The sequence below is a fragment of the Pogona vitticeps genome, chromosome 9 (genome assembly GCF_051106095.1).
Source record: "Pogona vitticeps strain Pit_001003342236 chromosome 9, PviZW2.1, whole genome shotgun sequence".
In the NCBI taxonomy this organism is placed as follows: domain Eukaryota; kingdom Metazoa; phylum Chordata; class Lepidosauria; order Squamata; family Agamidae; genus Pogona; species Pogona vitticeps.
The window spans coordinates 11,439,788-11,459,057 of record NC_135791.1 but is presented as its reverse complement, the minus strand read 5'-3'; the positions used below and the strand labels follow the sequence as shown (position 1 = coordinate 11,459,057).

The following is a 19,270-nucleotide window of genomic DNA, read 5'->3' as shown; positions in this document are numbered from 1 at the left end:
CTGTGGGCCTGTGAGCCAGAAAGTCAGTGAGAGTAGGGTTCTGTGTGTCAGTGAATTCAGTGAATGAGATTGATTAGCATCTTGTGATTTACCTATTATATATCATTAATGAAATAAACAAATTTAAGTTTTAAAGCAACACATGTCTCACAGAATAATTAGTATTGAAACTGAAATATTGGTGGCAGCAACTGAGTAGAAGAGTGAGCACCTCCTGGAGGCCTGAGATAATAGAGGCTTCAGTGCGCTCACAACAGTGCCAACCTGACCTCCCATGAGAGGCAGTCCCAGAGTCAATCAGCAGTCAAGAGAAAGCGCTCTCCCATGTTCTCACTAAACGCACCTGTGAGAGTGGCGCGACTGAGAGAAAGGCCTCTCCTGATGATCTTAACACCTGGGCAGGCTCGTAAAGGGAGATGCGGTCCTTGGGTTAACTTTGACCCAAGTCATTTAGGTTTTATAAGTTAAAACCAGCACTTTGAATTGTGTACAGAAATGTACTGGCAGCCAGTGGAGGTGCTGTAACAGAGGAATTGAACGTTCCCTGTAACCAGTCCCAGTTAGCAATCTGGCCGTGGCATTTTGGACTCAATGGGGTTTCTCAACACTTTTCAAATGCAACCCAACGCAGAGCAGGTTACAGTAATCCAGCCAAGATGTAACTAAGACACGTGTCATCATGGCCAGGTCAGACCTCTCACTGAACGGGTGCAGCAGGCACACTAGTTTTAACTATGCAAAAGCACTCCTGGCCACCACCAACACCTGGGCATCCAGGCTCAGAGACAAATGCGAGGCAATCCCCAACCTGCACACCTGTGCTTTCAAGGTGAGTGTAAACCCATCCAGCACAGGCTGGATCCCTATTCTTTGATCTGCCTTTCAGCTGATCAGGAACACCTCTGTCTTGTCTGGATTAAGTTTCAGTTTATTCTCCCTTATTCAGTCCATTACTGATCTAGAATTGGAACAACTTCCATGAATTTAGATGGAAAGGAGAGAGCTGGGTGTCATCTCCATACTTGCTGATATAGGAACACAAAACTCTGGACAACTTCCAGTGATTTCATGTAGATCTTAAATATCATGGGACAAACAGAACCCTGAGGGACACAGGACAACAGCATCCTTATATTAGACACGGTATTCCAGGTATTCTGACCAAAGTAAAACTGAGTGATACTATTACATCTGTTGATCTGGATCCTAAACTTCTGTTGACACAGCCTAATACTGTATTCTCTCTCTCTCTCTCTCTCTCTCTCTCTCTTTTTTTTTTTTTCCCTGCCATATCACACTGTTGGCTCATGTTTAGCTTGCAGTCTATGAAGTCCTTTAGATCCTTTTCACATATATCATTGTCAAACTAGCTGCCTCTTAATGTATATTTTTGCCTTGGATTTTTCTGGTCTATGTATAAAACATTTTTCAACTCTTTTTGTTTATTTTGGCCATTCAGTCGTCCTGAATTCGGATTATATCTTCTGAAGCAGTAGCCACCTTTCACAGTTTGGTATCTGCAACTTTGATAAGCATCTCCACACCCTCATCCAAGCTCTTTATAGAGGTGTTGGACAACCCAGACCTGGTGCAGATCCCTTAGCACATCACACATCACTCCTCTCCAGGAAGATGAACAATTATAGATTAATACTCTTTAAATAGGGATTGTCAACCCATTTACAAATTGACCAGAAATTTAACAGAGATGGAACTAGGATTAGCACTGATAATGAAATCATTTGCTAACTCTCTCTCTCTCTTGCTCTCTCTTGCTCTCTTTTCCCTAATTCTTCTGAGCAGGCACAGTCCTGCAACAGCTAGAAATGGGGGAGCAGATAAAGATGTTACACACATGAGCTATGCCTGTTTTAATGCAAAGTATTTTGGGTGACCTAGGTAACTGAGAACTACTGAGTTTCCAGAAGATCTGCTCTCAGTGGAAATCAAAAACTGCAAGAATTGGTCTTTTGGCATGGACCAACACACCTGCTTCCATTGTTAAGACCCTCTTTGAGGGTATGGCTGGGGGCGAGGGAATTATCACGATGACTGCCTGCACTTCAACATTTACCTTAACATCTCTGCACCAATCACTTCGCTTCAAAGCGCATCTTCCAAAGGACCTGTCACAACAATTAAATCATTTCCTGTCTGTATTGTCAAAAAGTACACCTACTGGAGAACATGAAAATGAGGTAGACTGCTATGACTCCTTGAGGAACACTAGTCAAAGATTGTTCTAGGATATGATTCCAGAATCCACCTCAGAATCGCATTTCCTGTGGGAACAACTCACTCAGCCCAAAAAGAGTCAGCTTTATCCAGAGAGGAAAAACATCTGGGATTTTCTACAAGGCATGGAAAAAGGAGGGGCGTTTTTGGATAGCTCATCAGTTTATGTATCTGGCTGTGGAGCCAGAGGTTGAGTTCAATTCCCCACTATCCCTTCTTGATAGAGGCTGGACTTGATGATCCATCGGGTCCCTTCCAGCTCTGCCATTCTAAGATTATATCCCGTATTATATGCTGTGTAGATTCCCAAATAGACACAGTCTGTTCTAGAAAGGAGGCACATGTATGACCTTCTGGAGGGAGTGAAGCCTTGCATGTTGCCCAAAAATTGTCCCAGGATTGTGGGTAAAATATGAAAAACCACCCTTCTTTAATATTTTTAAGTAGAGGAAGTGTTACAGCAACATGTATCGGCATTCCTCTGGCTTCCTTAGAGGTACTGGCCAGCATTTTCCTCGAAATCGTATGTCACACAGCCTTCTGGGAAAAGGAAATGACATCTCCTCCTCATGGCAGTTAAACAGCAATACAATCTGGAATAGTGACTTGCAATCTACTTTCCTTGGATTGCATTAGCCTTTTTATACATGTGAATTTTAGAAACATCTTTTCATCTAAGACAGTTCTCACTAAATATATTTCTTAGTGGGTTCGTTCCTCTATATGTATATTCCGCACGCCTCCAAAAATTCCGCACATCCCCCTCTGATCTTGGAATGCATATTCCTTCCCCTATCCCAGCCCAAGATTCTTTTCTTCCTTTTCTTCCACTAAGCAGGCCTGTGTGATGTGTGGAAAGAATAGCAACGCCCACTGTTCTCAGCAAAAGAACAAAAGTGGAAGAAAATGATATGTTTCCTTCCTTGTTCCTAATATTCAAGTGCCTCTCAAACAACTGGTTTTGGAACATGTATAACAGCTTTTCAAGGTGCCCTAATTATTGTAACTAGACCAGGTTTCTCAAATTTATAATATTGGAGAGGAGACTCTCAGGCATCCGTAACAATTGAACACCAAACAGGAGCTCCCACTGCAAACCCGCACACATTGTGATGACAGGGTCACAAAGCAGAGGCACTCAAAATGTTCCATTTTGATATGGCATAAGAAACAGCACTGCTGTACAGGAGGCAGTGCTTTTTCAGAAAGAAATATAAAGAATGAAGAAAAGGAGGAGGAAAGGAAAAAAAGAAATCAAGGGACAAGATGCTCCTCGTAAATTCTTGGGCTGAGCCCACATTGGCACAGGAATTTCTGACCCAAAGAAGTATTCCTCCATACAAGCAACAGTAACAGGAGACACATCTACACAGAAGGCAGAATAAATTTACAGAGTGTTCCTGTATCTCCCCACACTCTAGAAATTATTAAGATTACCATTCTCATTCAACATGTTGAAAGCGAAATTGTTCTGTTAAAAAAATAACAACAACCAAGCCATCAAAAATTCCAGTGAACTGTTCCGGGTGCATGTGTGCAAGATTATTGAGCTTAGCTTAGTTACAGGATGTTGCCGGTCGGTGTGTGAGCATCTTGTCTTGCACTATGTAATCTTCTCTCCCAGTAGTTTGCAGCTTCCCTCCCTTCCCACACTTCAGTATAATTCCAGCATGACTTAACCCTCCCCATGGTTTTCTTTCATATCAGGAAGTGTGGGAAGCTGGGAAGAAGTATGAAACAAGAATAAAATAAAATACATAGAAAAATAGAAAGAGAGAGAGCTATCATATAACAAGAAAAGCCCCCCAAACCCCTGTAGAATAAATTTCCACACACCCGGAAAGCAGTGAAAAAGTATAGAAAGCTCTTCTTTCAGAAAATAGGTTTCAGTTCAGCAGTAGCCAAAATATGTGGTGATGGTTACTATGGGTTTCACACAAAATTAGACAAGTTGATGAAGGAGGAGGACAGGATGGGGTTAAATTGCATTTCTCAAGTTTGGGGCAGTTTTCCGGATGGGGCTTCCTCTACTTGCATGAACAGGATAGAAGTGAGACCTGCTGGCCCAAGAGAAAAGGAACAAGCTCTCTCTTCCTTTGTCAGCACACCCTGCTACTTTGATATATGCTAAGGTAAGCAACTGAGTGGAGAAGAGCTCTTTCTCCTGTGGGAAGTTACTTTTTTTGACAATAGCTCTAGAGTTTCTCAGCCTGTTTTCCAGCCAGCGTAGCTATTGCCATTCTTCTTTGGCCTGGATTTTAATACAAAGCAACCAAATGAGTGAGGAGAGCAGCACCGTGGCACGGAGTTCAAGAGAAGCAACAGTCTGGATGGCAATGGGAGAGGTCGGAAGAGAGATGACATGGGACTCCAGGAGAGGTGGGTCTAATACCAAGCCAAACAGCTTCCCCAGCTTTATCTGAAAGTGTTCCCCAAAAGAAGGCGGGGTGCCAAAGTCTCACCTCATACTCCTGTTTGAAACCATAGCCTTCTGCAGTCTTCATCTGGTTGATGTGCTGGAGAAGATCAGCCACTCGGACCGCAGGGTGGAGCTGGCCAGTATGATAAGGGGAGCCTTTGCGTCCACACTGCCTTCGAGGAGAACCCCCTAACAAACTGCTGGACTCATTGACGACACTGCTGCGCTGATCACCTGGGAAGGAGGAATCAGACATGAGAGAAAGTTAAGAAAGGCAGGATCCACAAAAACAACAAAAATACACAAATGTCCATTTGCCAAGCCACGCAAAATTTGGTTATGGTCAATTCTAAGATGTACATTTTCGATCCAACTGATGGTGTTAGAGCTTTAGTGGAATAGCAGATGTCAGAAACCTTTTTTTTTACACCGTAAACCATAATTACCCGGTCACATTTGAGTCACCAAAAACTGTTGATTTTGTCACAATGGATGCCACTACATCTGTTTGCAAGCTGGCTCATTGAGCTAATTGCTGGTGATGTAAAGCAGACAATGCTTCTGAGTGGTATAAAATATGACTGGCTGGGTACACCACAGCAATTTTGTATTAATCTTTTTTTAAAAAAAAATAATCTGTAGATGGGCGAGTAAAACCATATTCCTGTGATTTGATCATCTATGCTGAACATGTCTGACTCCTAGGTGCGCTCGGTGTAACTAAAAGAATCACACCGCAAGGTTGGAAAAGTACTGTAGTACCTTTCATCCATCATTGAGGAATCAGAAGATCTTACTGCTTTAGCTCTGCACAGATGTGCATTGTACAATAGCCAGATCCAAAACCATCATTTTTAAGACAAATCTGTTCATGTACATGAAAAAAATTGTGTTGCATCAAGTCAATTCTGACCTAGAGCAACCCTTTCAGGGTTTGCTTACTTAAATTATTCTAGGCAAAGGTGGTTTGCCATTCCTTTCTTCTGGAGGCATCCTGGGACTGGGCAGTATGGCCAAGGCCACACAGGCTGGCTCCTCTAGGATGCACCTATTCATGTATAGACCTACGTTATGATTTTATTCTGCATATTCCCCTTTTCCCTTCATATTTCTCTTTTTATTGCCTGTCGCTGTGTTGAGTTTCTTTAGTATACACTGTCATAATCCCTGATCGGTATTTCAGAACCTACCCACCCTCTGGATAAGGAGAGGCAAATCAAGCCAGAACCAGAGTAAGGTCATGGAAGAGTTAGATCCAGACCAGTTCACTGAGAGACCCTTGAACAGGCATAGCAACTGCCTGCTGCTATCTAGAAAAAACTGCTTCCCCTACTGGCCACATGGCCCTCACTTTCAGATTGCCAGTCAAGAAAGAATCTAGACTCTAGGCAGTGGTCCCCAACCTTTTCAGAACTGTGGACCAGTTGAGGGGCAGGGCCTGTGTGAGGAGGGTACCCCCCCTGCTCGCAGGTGGGTGTGGCATGTTCACAGGTGGGTGTGGTGCACTCGTGGATGGGTGTGGTGTGCTCATGCACATGTGTGTGGCACACTTGCGGGTGAGTGGGGCACACATGCGCTCCATGCCCACCCACGAGCACACCACGCCCACTATGCGTTCATGCGGGGGGGGCGGGAGATCTGTCTCCGCGGCCCAGTCCTGTGAAGCCCACGGACTGGCACCGGGCCGTGGACTGGGGGATGGGGACCCCTGCTCTAGAACACAAGGTCTTCTAGGCTCCAGGTCAGAAAATCCGCTTCCAGAAAAGAGGCAGGTTCTGTCAAGATTTGTTCCTTTACGTGAACAAGGGGTTAAATTTAATATTGTAGTGAGAATGCAAAGTCATGCCTGTAAATGTCAAGTCAATGGATGACAGATGACATGCAGCTGGAACAAGCTTAGGTAGTGCTTGTTAACCACGTTCAGCTGCTATGTCTGCAGTGATAGGCTGCTCTCACTATTTAAGCAAAGGAGTGAGAACAGAGTCCGGTGGTCATTACTTTGCTTCTGTGAATGTTATGTTGCTCTGAGAGATCTATGCCTGTGTATATAATGCCATGTATATATATCTGACCAATGCTAATATATTAAGTCTAATCTATTATGCTATAAGTTTTATCAGAACTCTCTCCATGTTTTTTTCTTATACATTCGCATCTTTATCTGCTTATAAAGGGGAGGATTTGAAGCTCCCAGATAAGAGAATCTGTGTGACTTGTTATCTTGGGCTCCAAGGTTTGTTTTCTCTAACAGAGTGCTCTTGGAAGTTTCATTATCCAAATCTGACTCCAAGCTTCTGGAGAGGCAAGCACCACATCCGCTTTTGGAGTTGGACCCACGCCAACAGGTTCTGGGAGGGGTAACCTGGATTGAGATGCACAAAAACTGGCAGTCTAAGAGTTCACTGAGGTCTTGCAACTCTGACCATATTTTTCAGTGTACTAGAAGAAATATAAAGGTAAGATTTGTTTGCTTGTTTATAGGGAGCTATGAAAGTAACTAAGCAGGGATTGGACAATTATTTTTAATGCATTGCAAGTAGAGATGGGGGTATTTGTATTTGTATACAATTCGCTCGCTACTCCTGGCAGGAGGCAGGAGGACAAGCCTCACTGCAAGGTTGAAGAGTGGCGAGCGGATCACGCACTGTGGCGCCATTGGTAGAATTGCGGTCTGCATCAGTGGCGGATCGGTGGGTGGACCATCCGGCCCCATGGGGCTGGACCCTCGTTAACGCCACCTGTGCGGGGATATTCTTATTCATATACAAATACCCCCATCTCTAGTCACAATCCCTCCACAACGCTAGTTCTTTCAAATGGTTGTTAAGCAACTTTATTTTCAAAAAACCAGTCTGGTATTTTTAACTTTGGAACAAAAATCCAAGGTAAGAGGGAATAAGTGGCTTTTGACATGGCCCAGTTTGTTTTGTTTTTCTTTTTACTAAACAGCTTTATGTAAGAGCCTATTACAGCAGAAAAAAAACCTACCATGCAGATAAAACAAATTACCAAGAGCTGTGTAATACTTTGGTTCATCAACTTCTCCAAATCAGACTTAAAAAAAAACACCTGCAAGCATTACCAAGGAGGGGAAGCTGCCTTTTAAGCTCCTTTCTTAAACAGAGAGGGCCTGTGTGCCCCCCATGTTACACACAAATCTACCTTACCAGGACACCTCCATTGTTGTGCTTTCCAAAGTATGTATTTCTCTTTTTGGAATCACCTTCCAGGATCCACCAGAAGCTAGAACTATCCAGTGGAGATGGGGTGTTGTTGTTGTTGTTTAGTCGTTTAGTCGTGTCCAACTCTTCGTGACCCCATGGACCAGAGCACGCCAGGCCCTCCTGTCTTCCACTGGCTCCCAGAGCTGGGTCAAATTCATGTTGGTCGCTTCGATGACACTTTCCAACCATCTCGCCCTCTGTCATCCTCTTCTCCTCTTGCCTTCACATTTTCCCAACATCAGGGTCTTTTCCAGGGAGTCTTCTCTTCTCATGAGATGGCCAAAGTCTTGGAGCCTCAGCTTCAGGATCTGTCCTTCCAGTGAGCACTCAGGGTTGATTTCCTTCAAAATGGACAGGTTTGTTCTCCTTGCAGTCCAGGGGACTCTCAAGAGCCTCCTCCAGCACCACAAGAGATAGGGTAGAATACCACAAACCTTCATCCTATAAACGGTCCATTTGGGAAAATCCATTAGCAGAGTTTGGAAGCTTTTGGAAGCTGCAAATATATGACTGCAGCACCAGTGAATAAAAGGTATAGGTAAAGGTAAAGGTTCCCCTTGACATTTTTAGTCCAGTCGTGTCTGACTCTAGGGGGTGGTGCTCATCCCGCTTTTCAAGCCATAGAGCCAGCGCCTGTCCGAAGACAGTTTTCATTGTCACGTGGCCAGCGTGACTAGGGAGCGCTGTATTACCTTTCCACCAAGATGGTACCTGTTTATCTACTCGCATTTACATGCTTTCGAAATGCTAGGTTGAGAGCAGGGTGGTATAGAAGTCAAAGCAATAATAATAATAATATGAAAAGTTCACATCAACCTTAACTAAACAATGGCTGGAGACATCATATAATAATAACTCAGCTTGTTGGTATACTTTCTTAAGTAGACAGACAAGAAACAGGAGCTGAAAAGTTTATTTAAGTGAAATAACCTTTTAATGTTGTATTTTTAAACAAAGTTTTTCAGATCTGCAATTTCTTCTGTGGGATCAAACACTGATTCCTGTAGTAATGGCAGTAATGTAATACTCCAGGCATCAGTAACACCTACTCATTTTGTGTATTTTCATGAAGTCGCCGCATCAGTCGAATTAGTTGATCACGTATGTTCTCTTATATTGCACTTACTATCAGGATTTACGTATGGAGCTTTTATTTCCTATTACCTGTAAATCTCCTGGAAGATCAGAGGAGTATTATGTACAGTTGCTACTCTCTGACAATACCCCTTATATTACAAGACAACTGGCCAAATTTTGTGCTGCAGCAATAGTTATTCATGACCAGATGTTCAGGTTGCGATCAAGACAAACAATATAATGCTTTTATAAAATAACATTGGCTGAAGTTTCGCTTATTTTAAAGATATAGAGTCAGCTTAGCTGATTAGGGTGTTATTAATTTGAAATAAGGGATTGTTTTATCATGTTTTCAATGGAAAATTTATAATTCTGCCTAGTTTTATGAAATTACAATTGTATGTATTTATTTTATACTGTTCTGGTCTTGCTCGCCCTTGACCGTAATAAAGTCGTCTGTCTGTCTGTCTGTCTGTCTGTCTGTCTGTCTGTCTGTCTGTCTGTCTGTCTGTCTGTCTGTCTGTCTGTCTATCTATCTATCTATCTATCTATCTATCTATCTATCTATCTATCTATCTATCTATCTATCTATCTATCTATCTATCTATCTATCGTATTCATTTTGTGTGGACTCATCTCAGTTTTTCTGTCCATCGAGTATACCAGGGCTTTAAAGTCAATTATACAGAACAGAAACAAGCCTAAGGACAACTGTCCCAAGACTACACAGGAAAATGCTTCAATTCAGCTAGCTCAGATAAGAATTAGAAAAGACAGAAATTTACACAACCTAATTTGGAAATGGGCCGTGAACAACGTGGAGAGCGGAGACATAGGAAACACAAAAATAAAGGAAGGAGTTCCGTTGGGATACTAGACTCCATTATGAACCTGAACTTCTAGTAGGATCATCTAAGGCACCATATTTATGCATTCATCCTCTTCAGAATAATGGTCACATCAGCAGAAGAGAAAAGACAGGTCCAATGATGATGGGGGTGTAGAAACATCTGGAGGCCAGTTACTGGGCAGCAGTGATAGCTGAAGGTGATACTGGGAGTAACACCCAAGCTAACCTTTGTTACTACTTTGCAGAAGGATGCAACAGTTAGCCCCCTTTCTTACCTTGAAAGCTCATTCAAAGGGTTGCCATTGTTTGGAGGCAACTTGATGGCACTTTGCAACAATGACAACTCTTAAGAATTCTCAGTTGGGCATGCAACTGTTGCGTGATTCCTTTCCAAATCCTTTCTGGATTCTTGCACTGCTACTTGAGATATGTTGTATGGGAACAGGGGCATACACTGATGTTAACAAAGCACAACATCTTTCACCAAAACATTAGATGTCATATGTTTTAAGTTTATATTATGCACAGCCTCCCCTTTGGCTGTTTGTATAACTCCTACTTGAAAATTCCTGGATTACTCCAATTCTTTCTAAACAAAGACTGTTGGTGGCTTAACAAAATGGAATACTCAGGAGCCAATGCATACTTCTGTAACTTATACATCAGTCATTCTTTTCTACTTCAAAACTGTTTTCATCATTGCATCTTTTTTTTTCTCTGCCTGACACACACAAACCCCCTCTGTGTCTCCTTTTTTCTCCCTTGCAGTCTCTGAGCATCTCTTGTTGTTTATTGCAGAGTTCTAATCACAACTTTGGAAAGGCTACTTTTTCAGCTACAACTCTAGTGTCATGTAAACTGGGGAATCCTGGGAGTTGTAGTCCAAATAATATTTCCAAACTCTGGATGTAACTTTGGTGGCATGACAGAGTTCTCAAAGTGATTATCCGACACGCCCTTTTGTGAAACCTGTCAGGCACAATTATACAGTCCCAGCATCTAGTTACCTATCTGAAAATGCTGTTAAATTGCCTCCCTCCCTGTTCTTTTGCTTGTGGCTTCCAGACAGAAAAAGATCCAAAGACAATGAAAAGCCCACAGACACATGTGAAGCCAACACATTGAGCAAAATGCACATGAGCAATATGCACAAAGGGGCTTGTGTAGCACACTCCACCACTACAGAGGCTGTGGGAATGTTTTGTTCCTTAAAAGAGTTACCTTTCCTAATCTCAGGGAAATGAGCGATTGACTGTTTCCATGTGGGAAGAGGCTCCACACGCATCTTAGCTCATGTATGTTTTCCAAAACTGAAAATCCTTACAAACTTAAAAATTACCTAGCTTTCTTATGGCTAGTTGTTTATACTTGACTAAAATCAGTTATTTTCCTGGACTAAGGTTTGTATTCTCCCAACTGGTATATCAGCCCTATCCACTTTTCCCAGACACTTGTCATGTTATTTTTATTATAAGTTAGTTAATAAGAATCAAATACGCATTAACCAGTTTGCACACAATACAAAGATGATGACAGAGAGTTAAAAAAAAACCAGAAAAATTATCAAGCATCTTTCAGTAAGTAGGCCCTTCTTCGTATTACCACCAGGAAAAAAATAGCAACTTGAGCAGTAACATAAGGATCCCAGTCTGATAGACAATATATAGCCAACCACTTATTAGGATAGTCTGGAAATTTTTGCAAATTAAATTATTTCTTATTTGTTCATAAAACTTGCAATACAGAAGGAAATGGGAGAAAACTTTGAGATCCTCAGTCATGCATGGATCATATATCTCTGGAAGAGGAGTTCACCAAAGTTTGCCATGGAATAATGCTGAGGATAGAATATTAAATCTAGCAAGCATAAATGCTCTGCAAGCCTAGGTAACACACAATAGGGGAGCAAGTTCCATTTGCTAGAGAAAACAGCTTTTGTCTCTTAATGTCATAGAGTCTCTGGGATATTAGATTTATTCTAAATGTTTGTTGTTGACCGCCCAAACATAAGAATGGAAACAAGAGGATTGTCTAAGGATCTAATTTTATGCTAGACCAAAAGTGACCATGTACTAGTATAAACATCAATTAGTATAAAATGCACATAGCCAGAATGCTCAGCTAAAAAGCAAAAGTGAAGCCAGAATTTTATCATCTCAATCCATGCTTTTCTGTTGCATTGGCCTACACCAGATTCCAGATATAAAGCCACATATCCTACACAATGGGAACACCCAAAAGTGTGCAGAAGGCTGATGTGTAATTTCTTTACTGCACAATTGAACGTACTGGTCCAGATGGGAATGCCACAGAGTAGGCTTGACTTCAAATACATGAACAACACAGAGGACACAATGTCCATCATTGATGTAAAAACAGCAACAGCTGATGTACTGCACTTAGCCAGATTAAGTGCATAAATGAGTAGTCTAATTAGAATTGTTCTTGATATTTAACCCCAGATATCTAAACTCTTTTTTTCAGAACATTATTCTGTAGTGTCCTGTGGAAATTCTCCCAAACCTTGGGAAAAAACATAGATTTTGTAAAATTAATGGACAACAAATTGACATCTCAATAGACCACAGAAGCCATCGGTAGGGACTTTAGGCCCTACTGGGTTAAGAATAAAACCACAGCATAATCTACATACTGTATAGTAACAGTGGAATTTGCTGAGGACCAAATTTTGGGAAATGACCCTCAACCATCCTCAAATCAAATTATTCAAGAACAACTTTAAAAAATAGGGAACTAAAACACATTCTTGTTTAAACCCCTTGTTACTCATGATCCCATCAGACAATTTGCCCTGTGGGCCATAGCGAACCTGACTGGTGATATGAGTTACATAACTTATGGATAAGGAAGAGCTAAGGATCTTAGAGGTCTTAGACAATTTATCCCACAGAAGTTTCCTAAGGACAAAATCAAAAGCCCCTTTGAAATCAAAGAAAGCTGCAAACAGTTTCCTCACACCTGAATTAATATATTTCTCTGCAAAACAAGCCGGAGTCACACAAGGATCAAACATGGATCTATTAGGACTGCACTGGAAACCAATCTGTTTCATCCCTAAAACACTGAGTTTCCATGCAGGTTAACGCAGGATCAGCTAAATGCCTTGCATAAATTTGCCAACAATGAATACAGAGGGATAATTCCCTGGTGAGTGTGGGTCTCTGTTTTCAAAGACAGATATTGCCTTAGTCCATGACAAAGATACCCTCCCTCTATTATCTATCAAAGTAAAGAGGGTGGCTAAAGGAGAAAGCTGCAATTCAGGGGGAGTGACCCTGTGCCTGAATGCAAAGGTTATAGAACTGACATACAGCACATATAGGATCACTCCCCTTTACTTAATGTTCAGAAATACAAAACATAATACAATAATTAATTATCTTTGGTCAAGTCTAATGGGTCACAAAATAAGTTTGAAATTAACAAGGGCAAGGTTTTTCTCACACTTCACGGTGCCCTGGCTGAATGATGAATTATGTGCCACCTCTGAACTACTGCATTCAAACATGGAGTGGCAGATGCCAAGAACTGGACTGTCTTTCTAATTCAACGCTGATTGAATTTAGGGACAAGTCTGTGGTTTTCCATACAGTATGCAGATTAAAGAAGCCATAAACCCTCTGGCTAGTGTTTCAGCAAACTCCCCTTTCTGCAGGCTTCCCAAGAACGAGGTTAAACCCACTGCCAGCAAAAGCAGGTGCTGTCATGATGTTGTTCTCCACAGAGTGTAAAACAGTAGCAGTGAATTCGAGCTGAAAGCTTTCTCAGACACTCACGGAAGACAAATTGTTCCTATGAACCAGTCTTGTTGAGAACATCCTAAGAAACTGCATTGGCACAGTAACTAGAATAAAATAATTGTCCTGTGTAGATATATAAAAGAGGAAAACTCATGCCCTCTGGGCTTCTATTATCCGTGAAACAATAGGACGAATCATATTAATCTTGTAGTCTCTGGAAGGAAGACGCAAGCAAAGCAGGCATCTTGACGCTCTGCTAACAGATGTTATTAGCATATGGCTGAAACTGGGGCGCAGAAAGAATTACTTTATAACTAAATCAGGACAGAAATGCATTCATTGGCACAAAATGATCAGTCTTAGCCTTTTTCCTGAAGAAGAGCTGAGGCAGGGGGTGAGCTGTGTTTGGGAGGACATTTTATTTGGTAAGGTATTTTCTTCTAGGCTGACCTTTGTTCTCCCTGAGGGGCAGGAAAGTTTTAGGCATAGGATCAGACTCTTTCCCCCCCCCTTTTTTTTTTAATTCACTGACCAATCAGTCGAGATGGAGAGTGCAGGATCTGTTGCACTTGTAACACCTGTGGTATGTTTGTTTTCTTGCCAATGAGGTGCCTGGGTAGAAATGCTCTAAGTGTTTGTTGCTGGTCCTCTTGGAAGACAAAGTCCAGCAGCTGGAGGCCTGTGTTCTAATCTCCACACTCTTAAGGAGCAGGTCGGGCAGGTGGGGTTCGTCAGCCTTGGAAGGCAGCCCATATAGGAGAAGGAAAACTCCAATTTCAAACCTCCACTGCCTTGTGGCTCTGTCCACCGATGGAAAAGGCTTCAGGAGTAAACCTCGAGGCAAAAGCCAGAGTCCCAGGAGGCAGTTCATGTTGTTCTGGCAACTCCTGCGACATCGCTGGAGCCAGTTGTATTGGCTCTTGCATTTCCATTGGACTATTTCAGTGACATGGAGAGGGGGGATTTGCTGCTTGGGGAACAGTCTATCTTCCATAATATTTGTGATGGAGTTGAAGCAGTGTGAGATATGTAGTCAGAGAAATGCAAGATGGAGTCAGACAGGTTCTGTGTGAAGATGATTTGAGAGACATTGGAATGTGTTTTTCTAAGTGCTATCAGAGTGTTTTTCTGAAGACCGGTACAGCATGGTTCAAGATAAAGCTGAAGGTCGGAACAAGGAGCCCATGAAAGACTTAACATTCCAAGCTAACTGGAGAAGAAATAAAACACCTGGATTTTCATGGGAATTGAGGGAGGAGGAAGATGTTATAGCCCCTCGAGGCTAATAGGTTAATAGCCATGAAGTGTCAAGAAGGGAGGAGTTAGAGAATGTAGAAAATGGATGATGGGTTCTGTGGAATAAGTTCAGAAGTTCTATTCCATGATGATAGGAGAGAAAAAGAACTTGATGGTTTGAGTATGTGGTTTGAAGGAGAAAGAATGTAAGTAGAGAGAAAGAAGGAAGTGGGACCAGCCCACCTTAGCCCAGCTTAATCGTGTTTATTATTTTAATGGGGATTAGTTATTTTATTTAACTGTAATGATCTTTGAATATGTTCTTTATGCTAAAGCTTGAGCAATATAAACTGATTCTATGAAACTCTATTTTTCTAATAAAAATTAATCATAAAAATCCTTACAAAGAACTGACTTCTTGAACAGCAAGGTCTGGCTAAATCCAGGAGGTGGAGAAGGCCACAAACTAGCTATCTTTAAGAGTCCTACCTAACTGAGCTGTTGTGAGTTCTAAGGAATCACAAAGCCCATGTGTCTGTACTTGCAAAGTACTGGGTAAAAGTACAGTGTTCTTTTAAAGTCAGACTTGTTCAAAGGGCTTAAGCTACGCAGTGCTGAGGTCTTGGGACTTGCCTCAGCGCAAAGGTGGCAGATAAATGGCCTGTCAAACTCTCTGACCAAATGCTAAGTGCTTCTTAGGGAGGCTTGGGCACCACATTATTTTACCCAGGCTTCATGCTCTGGAGAGGACACTCCAGCTTCACATACAGTGTCAAAACAACACGGGAAGTAGCAGATACCAGTTATAAGTCTTTGCTCAATTGTCGTACAGCATGACACCGGGGCTACTTCCAACAGTGGAAGAGGTCATTGCACCTCACTAGGTAGCTACCGCCTGCCTTAAGCTGAGCAGTCCCCAAAAAGTAAGGTGGCATGTCACCACAGTCTGTTAGCCTCATGGGGTGCATGGGGTTTAGGGCGAAAGCCGACAAGCAGATGAATAACCCTGCACCATGCAACAATCATAAAAAAACTTCTGCCCTAAAGTTAGGCACCTGGAATGTTTGGACAATGACCCCTGGTTTTTCTGACCACCTGCAGGAAATAAACGACGTGCGCAAGACAGCTGTCATTGACATGGAACTGAGCAGGCTACAGATGGACATTGTTGCCCTGCAAGAGACAAGATTGGCAGACATGGGATCTGTCAAAGAAAAAACTTCTCATTCTTCTGGCAGTGAAAACCATTGAATGAGACCAGGGAACGTAGTGTTGGCTTTACAGTCAGAAATACTCCAGCTGAAATGCATGCAGGACTTCCTCTTCACCAATGATGCAGCTGTTGTTGCTCACTCTGCTGAAGACCTCCAACAACTCATGAACCGCTTTAGCAAGGCCTGCCAAGACTTTGGATTAACAATCAGCCTGAAGAAAACACTATTACCATCTCCACACAAGAATTAAAGGTTGTTCATGACTTTGTGTACCTTGGCTCAACAATCTTTGACACTCCCTCCCTAGATGTCAAGCTGGATAAACACATTGGCAAAGCAGCTACCATGTTCTCTAGTCTCACAAAGAGAGTATGGCTTAACAAGAAGCTGACGACATATAACAAGATCCCGGTCTATAGAGCCTGTGTCCTGAGCACACTCCTGTATTGCAGTGAGTCCTGGACCCTTTGTGCACAGCAGGAGACGGAGCTGAATACCTTCCATATGCGTTGTCTCCGACACATTCTTGGTATCACCTGGCAGGACAAAATTACAAATAGCGTAGTCCTAGAACGAGCTGGAGTTTTTAACATGTATACATTACTGAAACAGTGATGTCTATGTTGGCTCGGGCATGTCGTGAGAATGGCTGATCGTCGGATTCCAAAAGATCTCCTGTATGGAGAATAAGTGCAGGGAAATCGCCCCAGAGGGAGACCACAGCTGTGATACAAGGATATCTGCAAGCAGGATCTGAAGGCCTTAGGAATGGACCTCAACAGATGGGAAACCCTAACATCTGAGCATTCAGCCTGGAAAGAGGCAGTGCATCACAGCCTCGCCCATTTTGAAGATATACTTGTCCAGCAGACTAAGGCAAAGAAGCAGTTCAGAAACCAGCAAAATCAGGAAGCTGGACAGGGACAGATTATATTTATCTTCAGTGTGGAAGGGATGGTCATTGGCCTTCTCAGCCACACTAGATGCTGTTCCAAGTCCTCCATACAGAGCACGTTACCATAGTCTCTCGAGACTGAAGGATGCCTAATAGGTAGCCTAATGTGAATGTGCTGTATTAACTCTTAAAGGTAAATGATAGCTCAGGTCAAAAGTCAACAAAAGTCCTAGAAGACTGCTAGTTGCATATTTAAGACACTTATGCACAGTCTTCATGCCCAAATGTTTTCACTGTTGGATTTACTTTGTAGCTGTCAGCAGATGGAAGCATTCTTCCCTTGTTCCTGCAGAAGCTTTGGAAAGTTATGTTTTGGACTACAACTCCCAGAGTCCCACAGTTTACCTGGCAGTAGCCATTCTAACTGAAGGATTCAAGAGGGCTTAGCGAAAACAAAACAAGGCACACCCAAACTTTTCCAAGCACTGGTTCAATGCTGGTTCCTTCCTGTTGTAGTATCATTCACTATGTCAAGTAGTGCCAAAGAAAGCTGGTACTATAAGGATATGACTGTTGCAAGGGATTGCTAAAAAGTTTGGTTGTGATTAGAGATGGGCACAAAGCGCTTCATGCCGTGTTGTCTCAAGGTGTTGATGCAGCACCACAAGTGCCATGCGTTCCCTCCTACCACTCCCCGGCTGGCTCTGTAACTCACCAGCTGGCGCACAGTACTTTTCTCCTGTTCTTTGCACAACTTTCCAGTCGCAGCAGGAGTGTCTGTTTCCTTTCTCCGACTCCTCTGGCAGCCACCCACTCAAAGGCTGTGTTGCAGGAATCCTCGCCCTGCCTCCTCATCTAAGTGAGTGGTTACCAGAGGAGGCAAGGGATCGAAGCAGACTCTCCTGCTGTGACTGGTCATTTGTGAGAAGACCAGGAGAAAAGCGACATGCACCAGCTGGTGAGCGGGGGAGCCGACCAGAGAGTGGGAAAAGGGAATGCACGGCACCGGTGCTGCCACGCCAACAACTTGAGATGACACATCACGAAGCACTTCACGCCCATCTCTAGTTGTGATACCCTGATTTGATTGTGGTTTTTTATTTGATTTCATTTTTGTTCTTAGTTGTATTGTCTGTTGGGCGTGTGTGTGAAGGAACAACCTGATCTTTATTTATTTTTTTGATAGCCATAGCATTTAGAGTAACTGTGTTTCCAATGCAATTTTTGGAATTACTTTTTAAAAAGCACCTTTGAATCTCTGCAAAGGCCTTTTGGCCGGAAATGAAAGAAAGCTGGACAGGATTTGGTTACTGGATTTATTTTCAGGATGACCTGCACATCTCTTCCCTGTTTCCATGAAGATGGGGAAATACTTTGTAACTTTTTTAGTGAAGTGCAATCAATATTCTTGAAAATCACCCTGCCTTATGATTGTGCTTAACTAGACTGCAGCCATGCAAATAACTGTTGGTGCTAAATGGCAGATATCTACCATTTCTTGTGTAGACTGCTATTCCCAGGCTAATTTCCTTCATCCTTCATCTCCAAAGCTGTTCATCTTATTTTCTTTTGTTAGAGAGAGATAGCCATATATGGAATCCCAATAATGACTACCATTAGACATGTAAACTTCTGTAGCAGTTTCTGTAATTCATTTAGAAATCTTTTGTCTTGCATATTCTTGAAACAATGAAGCATAATAAGAATTGCTAGATAGCTCAGTGGTTTAGTTGAAATAAAAGGGAGCCCTGTCATCTTTACAAAATACAAGTGATAGAGTAGGTGATACCTTTGTAGACCACTTCAAAAAAATCATCATACAATCTGTGAGCTTTAGTGGATCAGGACTAACCACTTAGTTCTAAGATGATGTTGATGATTATTTACCGTATTTTTCTTTTCTCTAATTCTAGTTTTCAGAGTTGTTACTCCTGTTTGGTAACCACACATCCAATACTCAACTGCTATTCTCTTATCAGTGTAAATTATTGCTAATAAAATCTGGTAACGGACCTCAGCCTCATCTGTAATGCACAACAGTTTTAAAGAGAGCAAAAGAGAAAATAGAATCAAGCTGAACAAAAACTATGGTTGAATGAAACAAAGAAATCTGTTCATAAAGAACAGAAAAAGATCATAAAACAACCTGTTTCATAACTGTGATCTAAGAAATAGTCTACCTTTCCAGGCATCCCATAAAGGTTGTTGCAAAGGTGAATTTGTAAGAAAACAGACAAATTAAATTGTTGTTCTACAAATATGCATCTGGTGGGACTAGTGGGGGAGGAATAGCACTAAACAAGAGAAGGGCATCGATTATTTTGTAGTAATGATCTGTCCAGTACGAGTTGCATAATGC

General features: G+C 42.2%; 1 protein-coding gene across 8 annotated transcripts in view; it reads right to left on the bottom strand.

Annotated features, from left to right (window-relative positions):
• Positions 1 to 19,270, bottom strand: part of PTPRU (protein tyrosine phosphatase receptor type U) — a 464,942-nt gene that overhangs the window by 84,975 nt on the left and 360,697 nt on the right. For all 8 annotated transcript variants that reach the window (XM_072979748.2, XM_072979749.2, XM_072979750.2 and 5 more), the window contains one exon: positions 4,698 to 4,888. In XM_072979748.2, the coding sequence (XP_072835849.2) occupies positions 4,698 to 4,888 (191 nt within the window). The remainder of the gene's footprint in view (positions 1 to 4,697; positions 4,889 to 19,270) is intronic.